General features: G+C 38.9%; 2 protein-coding genes across 2 annotated transcripts; both read left to right on the top strand.

The window, feature by feature from the left end:
- The first annotated feature begins 2,697 nt into the window (after nucleotides 1-2,697).
- On the top strand, nucleotides 2,698-6,512 carry LOC111996142 (GDSL esterase/lipase At5g14450). The gene is given in 7 exon segments (XM_065782729.1): nucleotides 2,698-3,024; nucleotides 3,027-3,053; nucleotides 3,566-3,775; nucleotides 3,900-4,072; nucleotides 5,075-5,093; nucleotides 5,096-5,344; nucleotides 5,755-6,512. Coding segments are annotated over 7 exon segments (1,176 nt in total). The 5' UTR covers nucleotides 2,698-2,777; the 3' UTR covers nucleotides 6,006-6,512.
- A 925-nt stretch (nucleotides 6,513-7,437) lies between these two features.
- LOC136071442 (uncharacterized) lies at nucleotides 7,438-8,320 on the top strand. The gene is made up of 2 exons (XM_065782743.1): nucleotides 7,438-7,638; nucleotides 7,757-8,320. Exons 1-2 carry the CDS (start codon nucleotides 7,438-7,440, stop codon nucleotides 8,318-8,320), a joined length of 765 nt encoding a protein of 254 aa, XP_065638815.1.
- The last annotated feature ends 1,474 nt before the right edge of the window (nucleotides 8,321-9,794 follow it).

The following is a 9,794-nucleotide window of genomic DNA, read 5'->3' on the forward strand; positions in this document are numbered from 1 at the left end:
TGAAGAACTTATGGAATCCGCCTTCAGCTTTCGAACCATCTTCATTGCGACGAGTCCCAAATTGGTAGGAAAACCTTGCACATCAAGGCTTCATCTTGGAATGGACGTCATTCTCTAATTTAAAGATGGCTCACATGTTCCATGGTTTGTCCTGCCATTGTACATGGTGAACGCAGGCTGGGTGAAGTGTCAAGAATTTAGTCTCCTCGATTTTGCGCTGTGAAGGCGACTTGGAGATTTGGTCCAAAGTTCTGCTCATCTCGCGTTTTCCTACCCCTTTTCAGGTGGGCTTCTAGTTCTTCGTTCATCGATGCATTCCTCTTCATAGAGAAAGATTTCGCTAGGCAGGGTTCGAGACCTTCAGCTTGTAACTAACGTCCTTTCGTCGTCAGAGAAGCATCAGACGGGGGGGGGGGGCTTGCTTTTCGCCGCCATGGTACAACTCTCTCTTCAACTGGTCAATCCCAGTTGCATGCCTTTCTTTTCATGGAAGCCCCTCGAATTACTTTTCGCAGTGGTGGCAGCCTCAGACTCTTTTCAAGGTTGAAGCATCTTGCGGATCCAGAGACTCTGTTTCGTGTAGACCTGATCCTACTATAGTTGATCGTTGTACTCACTATTACACAAGTTCTTCCATAGATGCGCTCAATTGTAGGACACAGTTGCAGCCTAAACCCAATATGTATGAGGTTATGGTTTAATGAGCCCAATACAATAAATTTGTAGAATGGGTCAAAAACTAGACCCTAGTGAACTAACAACACTAGATAAGCCCGAAAAACCACCACGCAAAGCAAAAACACCTTAGTTAGGTGAATGTATTTCCGAGGAGGCAAATATTCTTATAGACCAAATGGAACTGATTACAAAATACAATTCTATTGCTACATGTTTTTTCTCTATTTTCTCCTCATCCCCTTTCTCATGAGGTCTGTCACATTATATAACTCCCTCCAGACCATCTTGATCCTACACTTGTCGGTCATCTGAGCCCTCACTTGAGTGTTGTCCCATCAGAGCCTCTTTCTCTTTTGGCTCTCTGTGAGTTGTGTTAGCCAATGTAGCACTGTTCAAGGGTCTTCTCCACATAAATGTGGCCAAAAAAGTAGCTACAATGCATTCAATGCGGAGGTAGCAGCCTTTCCTTAAATATTTTAGAGCTCTCTTCCTTCTTGTGTATTCTTGAGGCACACCTCTAACACTAGGGCTTCTAGAGAGGTTGTTTTCGTCGTTGGGGCGCGTGTCTGGGCTGTGTATGCTATGTCCGAGTAGCAATTTCTCCTCGGACCACCATCTTCTTCTTTCTTACCTATAAGGCTTTAAACTGGAATCAATCTTAACCATTGGTTCTTTCTCGGACATGATAACGTACTCGGATAAGGTCCAAGGCCCAATATATGATTCTAAGCCCATGTCCCCACAACGTCCATGAACAAAATTGAGTATAAAACTCGATAAATAAATAAATATGCATAGAGTTATATATAATTAAAATTATATTAAGTTTTATAAATAAGCTCAAAAAAGAGACCAAAATATTATTTGTAATTTATCAATAATATAAATAATCCATTCTGTAGTAAAATTCATATATAATTTTCAATAAGACAAGGCTAGTAAAACTAATTTTTATAAGTTCTTACATAAAATCATATTTAACAAATTCAAATAATATAATTTTAAATATAACCTAGTTATTAATTATTAGCATATATTATTATAGGGTAAAAATTTCCCTATAAAGGGGAAGATGTAAACTAATCTAGTAGCTTGTGAATAAACTGAAATTCATATGACAAGAAAATAAACGAAATTTGAACACGCAATCTAGCTCAAATTGACGAGTTCAACTCATTTTGAAATAAAATCCTGTAGACTCTGAAACCTCCCAAACCAGCTTCTTTATTTTAAGGTCCACTTTTTATATTTTATATATCTTTTTAAGATCTACTTTACTTCTTTTTGAAAAAAAAAAAGAAAAGAAGAAAAGGGGGGTCTACTTTAATTGCTTAAAGTTGCTTAGGACTTTGTTTATTATTATTGGTTAATAGTAACTTGTCTCACTTTGTGATACTATTGGACATGTCGCATTAAATTATAAAGATGCTATGATTGATTGGTCAACGTGTTCTCACATTAAACTTAGAGTCTCCCAAAATGGTTAAATCTGCAACTGTTGAAGTCCTGATGCAAGTATACTCCAAGCTTCTTAAGGTAAAGTGCTTTTTTTTTTTCTCCTTTGAGCTAAACTACAGTTATTTGAGTTCATTCTCATGATCATACTCTACGGTTTTCAATTTCTTTGCAGAATTGATGTAGCATCAGCAAGAACTTAAAATAATAGATTTTTAGCTTTATTTTCTTTCCTAGCAAGAGTAGGAAAATAAATAAAGTATAAATATTGGTTTTTTCCTTCGCATTCTTCCTCAGATTCTACTTACTATTGCATGATCAAACCCATACATATTGTTCTATGTCACTGCTTATGTAAACCTTTTTTCTTTTTTTTAATCTTTTTTTTGGGGGGAGAAATGCTTATGTAAACTTGTACTAAATCCTTCCACATATAACCATCAACCCATGATCCTTTTTGGATGATGTATCATCATGAACCTTAACTTCCTCAATGGAGCTCCCAATGCCTAAAACACAATAAATAATAAGGCCAAAAACGGTAACATATAATACACAGTTACATGTTCAAAAATTTCAGTTTGATTTATGTAATATATTTCTTGCTTGATTAAAGTCAAGAGTGAACAAAGTAAGAGGATTCAATGCACCAGTTTAGGCTTTTCAGAGGGAAATTGGAAGTCCTTTGGATAAATAATGGTGTAGGAGCAGCAGCGATTGGAGTTGTTTTGATTGCTGCTTCATTACTTGTTGGTCCATCATGGGGTGTCACATCCAGCAATCTACAACTTTGCGATTCAAACTCAGATACAGGCAGTGTCTCAGCAGCATTTCGTCGGCTACCCCCTCCCTATGGTGAGACTTTCTTTGGTAAACCTTCTGGTCGGTATTCTGAGGGCGTCTAATCATTGACTTTATAGGTAAGCATGCTCTTCTCAGCTATTCATTTATCATCTAATCTAGCTAGTGGATTGGTAGTTATTTTTTTGGTCTATGGAATGTGATAGAATGACGAAAAAGAATATACGTAACATATCCTAACTAGTCTGTTGATCCATAATAAACCCAAAATTTGGTATTAAGGCTTGGTTGTTGTTGTTTTTGTCTATGGGATGTGATAGTTTGGGTGTTGCTATGATAGGATTATTTCTTGCTAGACTCCTAACCATTTTCATGAAATACATTTTATCTTTGGGTGATCATACCTCGGGTGATGATTGTCTGTGCTAATTTTTGTACTGATATAATGTCATAACATAAACAGTGTAATACTTATTTGACGTTCTACATACAACCCATGTTGATGACTTTGTTAGGTTAGGATCTTGTAACCTAGTGTCATGTGGGGAGAGCCTAGGTTTGAATCTGCGGTTTCATTGTCTTCTTAATGTGGCAAAAGAAAAAAGATGACTTTGTTTTCCATTTTCTACAGCTGAGAAGTTGGGGCTTCCCTTCTTGAGTGCATATCTTGATTCTATAGAACCAAACTTTAGACATGGAGCAAATTTTGGTGCAAGTGGGTCTACAATCCAGCCAACTGATGCCAAATTATTTGGGGCAGGTTTTAACCCCTTATCTCTCAATATACAGCTTTTGCAGTTTGAACAATTTAAAGACCGTACCAAGGAGCCATTCAACCAAGGTTAGAAAGATCTACTGCTGATTTCTCTAGGCAAGGCATTTTTTTTTTATACAATTTCTGCTGTCATTTACTGAGAATTGCTTTTGACCTTTTACTTTCTAGTAATGCTTGTATATGCTTTCAGCTAAAAGTTCTTGGATTAAAAATAACCTCCCAAGGCCAAAAGAATTCTCAAAGGCCCTTTACACATTGGACTGTGGACAAAATGATCTTCATTTTGGACTTGTACAAACTACAGAGGAGCAAGTGCGAGCATCCATCCCCAATATAACTGATATGTTTGCTGTGGCTGTAAAGGTAACTTAAATGTATTTGTTAGAATAACAATAAGTTATTAACTTTATAAATTCTCTATCTTCAGCCACTTAAGTTTTTGGAGCAAATGGTAATTTATCAAGATACCAACAAGTGGTCTGAGATTGAGCCCTTTTCCACACTGCCTACCATAAAATGTTCTAAATTTCAGGCGTTATGTCTCACTCTCACTTATTGAAGGGAAGTTTGGGTCCATACATGAGGAAAAGTGTTAAAATAATGGTTATGTGATTAAATCCAGCTTTTCCACTAGCTTAAACTTTTGGAACATGGTAGTTTCAGTAGTCTATTTTCAGTGCTTTCTAATGAAGACCAATGTCATTTTAGGAATAAACCAAGTAGCTTCTTGCAGCTTAACATTGCATAATCCTAGCAAGTCCCTTGAGCCATACTGTGGAAAATTGAGAATTAAACTTTAAACAGTTCAAACTTTGTTTTGACCTAAGCAATTATTATCATTATTATTATTTTCCAATTAAATTTGAGCCCATAAGAGGGAACATTTTCTAAATCTCTTACAAAAGTATGAGTTCTGTGCAATGACTCAATAAAACAAGGGTTGGAAATAACTTTTAAGAATGACAACAATTCTGTTACTTATCTCTCTGTAGACAGTTTTTCACCCTGAATGCTCTAGGTAAAAGGGAAATGGTAAACTCTATTCTAAAGGATGTGCTTAGGGAAATCACATGAGATGCTCCATCTATTACTGGTTTTAATCTTTTTCATTGGGGGAAAAAAACATTAGTTAACCTGAATATTAAACGAAGCTTTACACATACTTTTCCCAGATTCTAATTATATAAAATTGGCTTTATACCAAATTGGTAAAACTTCTCAACATAAAATCCTATTCACAAAGTAAAAGGCAAAATGTGAGGTAGACATTTTCTATATCAGAATTTTCGTGTGTATAATTAAAGTCTAGTACTTGTTTATTTGATGTATTTTTTTTTTTTTTTTGGGTCTATGAAACTATTTTAGAAACTCTACCAAGAAGGAGCAAGACATTTTGGATACATAATACTGGTCCCATTGGTTGCTTGCCTTTTTTTGCTGTATGGAATCATCCAAAACATTTTAAGTCTGATCAAAACGGCTGCATAAAGTCTTACAATCAGTTGGCTCAAGAGTTCAACAAGCAGCTTAAGGACAAAGTCTTCCAACTGAGGACCCAACTCCACCATGCAGTGCTCATCTATGTTGATATCTACACAGCTAAGTACACTCTAATCAGTGAGGCAGAGAAACAAGGTAATCATTTGAGTTTATACTCGTTCTTTGTATTTTATTAAGAGGAATCCATGACCCAAAGAACTTGGTAAACCTCGGATGTCCGACCTCACCCACAAGAATCGTGCATCAATTGAGTTCAGGAACTTAAAACCTCATGTTTCTTGAGCATGTGTTCCACAATTTGAGTTACTAGATGGGTATTTTGAGTTTATAAGTTCCTTCAAAATTTATATAATAAATGAACCCGTACTATTGTATTATGAAAATTCCTAATTACAATGATGTACAACTCATTTGTCTTCCATGCAATAGCAAGTTGTTTGATTCTTCTTCCATGGGGTACTAGCTAGAAAGAGGAAACATTGCTACTCTTTTGGTGTGCCTATACCGAACACCATTCTCACTCAGAATTTCTGTATTAATTGCAGGTTTTGTTAGTCCTCTTGGGTATTGTTGTGGGCATTTAGGTGTTGCTGAATGTTGGCAAACATCAATAGTGAATGGAACTGAAGTTTTTGCGGCTTCTTGCAGTGATCCTTCAAAACACATAAGCTGGGATGGCGCACATTATACTGAAGCTGCAAACAAATGGGTAGCTAACCACATTGTGGATGGCTCACTCTCAGATCCCCCTATTCCCCTTACAAAATCATGTCACAGTGCTGATATTCCTAGCTGAAGTTTGTCACAACCAAGTTCTAGCATGTGTTAGAGCTCAAAGATGGTGTCATTTCTTTTTTCTTGGTGGGAATCAAGGGTTGCTGATGGTAAACCTGCAACCTCTCAAATGTTTTTAGAGTCAGGACTCAAGTCAGCAAAGATTGAGAATGCATGCAAGAGAGTCAGGCTGATTACTGGGAATAATTTTGGGCCACTCTTTCGATTAGCAGCATGAACAAATGATAAATGAGACTACTTGCAAGGTGGACCAAATGGAGAAGCGTATTAGGAACATTTTGTGATCATAAAATACTTATTAAGTTATATTGAAGAAAAAGGAGGGAGACACACCAGAAAATCCAAAAAGAAAAAGGACCAAACACTTGTAATCTTGTTCATCAATAAGATATAATCCCAAAACTCTTGAGGCCGGGCCGAGGACAGTTTTTCTCATTTTATTTGTATTGAATGCTCTTTAATCAGCAATTATTATGATTTTTTCTACAAAATAGAACTAGTTCTTTCATCCGCTCTCTACAAATTTATTGTTTGGACTTGTTGAGCTAAAAACCCATCCCTATTCTGGGTCCAATCCAAATTGAGCCCCTTATAATTGGCGCTGTCTGTGGGAAGAACTTGATCTATTCAGAAGGAAAGATAATTGCAACGTTTAGGATGGAAGAAGTAGCACTGCAACAGGCAGCAGTGGGCCCACATCAAGTGGATGTTAATCCACACCAAGCAGAATCTAGGGGGTCTCAACATAACAATCTGTTTGTAAACCTTGAACATATAAGGGATCGTGAGGGAAGTGTGCACACAACCGACATCGGTAGAAGTTTTTCTCGAGGGAAAAGCCATGTTTCCCATGCAAAGAACAATAGGGACATGTAACGTGAGATTGACGAGTTGAAAAGGGAATTGCGCCACGAGTGGCGAAGACGTCTGTCTCCTAACTCCGAGCAACCCTTTGAGAAGTCAGATGATGCCAGTTATAGATAGTGGTCCAAAACTCCACCCAGTGAATCTTTCTCCTATGATAAGGAGTACCACCACAGACCTGGATATAAGAGCTTGCCTAGCAAAGGTCTGGGGAACAATGCCTGAACAAAGCATTGAGTCAAGTTTCTAAATCACCCTTCACATGAAATATTGAGGGTGCGAGTCTTCCTCGGTAGTTTCATCAGCCTACGTTCACCATTTATAATGGTCGAACAGATCCAGTGAAACATGTTAGCCATTTTAGTCAAGGGATGACCGTTCATTCTAAGGATGAGACTTTGATGTATAAGGTCTTTCCATCTAGCTTGGGCCCCGTGACGATGAGATGGTTCAATGGCTTAAAGATGAATTCCATTGATTCCTTTAAGAAATTCACCTGGTCCTTTGGTACCCGCTTTATCACATGTAGCAGAGTTCCTCAACCTTTGGGATCTTTATTATTTATGTCCATGCGGGAAAGGGAGACCCTGAAAGCCTATTCAGATAGATACTGGGAAATGCTCAACGAAATAGATGGAGACTATGATGATGTGGCTAGTAGCACTTTCAAGGCTAGTCTTCCGGCCAAGCATGATCTGAGGAAATCTCTGACCGGTAAGCTTGTTACCAATGTGCATCAACTTATGGATTGGATTGACAAGTATAGAAGGGTAGAAGAAGTTTAGATACAGGGTAAAGGAAAAAGCCAAAGTAATCTCTCAGGAAAGGAGGGACTTGAGGTCAGACCGGTATAATAATAATCGACCTCAGAAGGATTTTATTGGGTAGCTAGGATCTGCCAATACCCCGGTGGTTAATGCTGTGTTTCGAGAACCAGTGCAACAGGTTCTGGAGAAGATTAAAAATGAACTGTTCTTCAAATGGCCCAACAAGATGGCCGGAGATCCTATAAAGCGTAATCAAAACCTTTACTGCCAGTATCATCAAGATCATGGACATATCACTGAGGATTGCAAAAATTTGTGGGATTATTTGGACCAATTGGTCCGGGAGGAGAAATTAACGCAGCTTTTGCATCATTTTAGTGGCCGAGGAAGCCAAATAGGTTTGGTTTTTCGGGGAGATGCTTCTTCAAGACCCCCCATAGGCATGATAAACGTTATATTTGCCGCCCCAAAAAGAACTGGATTTTGCTCCTCCAGAGTAATGTCAGTATCTCATTGCCCAGATGAGGGCTTTAGTTCAATGCTGAAGAAGATTAAGATGGGCATCCCATTGGTGTTAGGCTTTTTAGATGAGGATAAGCTGGGGACCATACAGTCGTATAATGATGCTTTGGTGGTTACAATTAGAATTGGTGGGTATGATGTGAAAAGAGTGATGGTTAACTAGGGTAGCGCAATTGAAGTTATGTACCCTGACCCGTATAAGGAGCTAAATTTGAAACCTAAGGATTTGACAGCCTATAGCTCTCCTTTGGTGAGTTTTGAAGGTAGATCGGTCACCCCGAGGGGTCTGATTAGATTACTCGTGCAGATTGGCTTGGATGTAGTGGAGGTGGACTTCATCATGGTGGATGCTTTTTCTCCATATACAGCCATAATGGGCAGGTTGGGTCTTGGCTACACACCTTGGGAGCTGTCTCTTCCACTCTTCACCAGGAGGTAAAATATCCCTTGGGAGACCAGGTGTTGGAGATATTAGGAAGCCAGTCTATGGCCAGACAGTGCTTGGTAGCGGCCATTCAACATCGGCCTGAGGTAGAAGCTTCTGCCACTGCCGAGACTATTTTATAGCAATCAGAAACTTCGGCGTCCCTCTTTAACAGACCTGCCGACGAAGTGAAATGTGAAAATCTGGAAAAGGTGAGTATCGGGGATGATTCGGAGAAGTTCTTTTAGGTCGGGGCTCAATTGCCTATATTGGAAAGGGAGCAATCGGTTGAATTCCTTAGAAAAAATATTGATGTGTTCGCATGGGATGATTATGAAGCCCTAGGGGTAGATCCAAATTTCATTTGCCACCATTTGAACGTTAATCCCTCTATTACTCCGAAGAGACCGCCACCTTGGCGTCCATCTAGAGAACATGCTGAGGCTATCAGAGACGAGGTAACAAAGCTTAAACAAGTAGGGGCTATCAAGGAAGTGTTTTATCCCTAGTGGTTGGCCAATACAGTTGTGGTGAAAAAGAAAAATGGGAAGTGGCGTGTATATGTAGACTTCACAGACCTTAATAAGGCTTGCCCCAAAGACCCTTTCTCCATGCCTCGGATAGATCAGTTGGTGGATGCGACGGTAGGCCATCCTCGGATGAGCTTCCTTGATGCCTTTCAGGGCTATCATCAGATTCCACTGGCATTGGACGATCAGGAAAAGACAACTTTTGTCACTCCCACTAGAAACTATCACTACAAAGTGATGCCCTTTGACTTGAAGAATACAGGGTCTACTTATTAACGGATGATGAAGAAAATGTTCGAGCCACAGTTGGGCAAGAGCATCAAAGTCTATATTGATGATATGGTTGTGAAGAGTAAAGTAGTGTCCGAGCATGTGAGAGACCTCACAAGCATTTTTGAGATTCTGAGGAAGCGTAAGTTGTGACTAAACGCATCCAAATGTTCTTTTGGGGTAGGCTCAGGAAAGTTTTTGGGCTACATGGTGATTCACCGAGGAATTGAGATGAACCCCGATCAGATTAAAGCCATAAATAGCTAGCAACCACCTCGGAATCCTAAAGAGGTCTAGAAATTGACTGGGATGACTGCTGCTTTGAATAGGTTCATATCCAGGTCAACAAATAGGTGCAAATCTTGCTTCCTTTTGCCACATAAATGGAAAGGATTTGAATGGATCGAGGAGTG

This window comes from Quercus suber, unplaced genomic scaffold (assembly GCF_002906115.3).
Source record: "Quercus suber isolate HL8 unplaced genomic scaffold, Cork oak 2.0 scaffold_312, whole genome shotgun sequence".
NCBI classification, from domain to species: Eukaryota; Viridiplantae; Streptophyta; class Magnoliopsida; order Fagales; family Fagaceae; genus Quercus; species Quercus suber.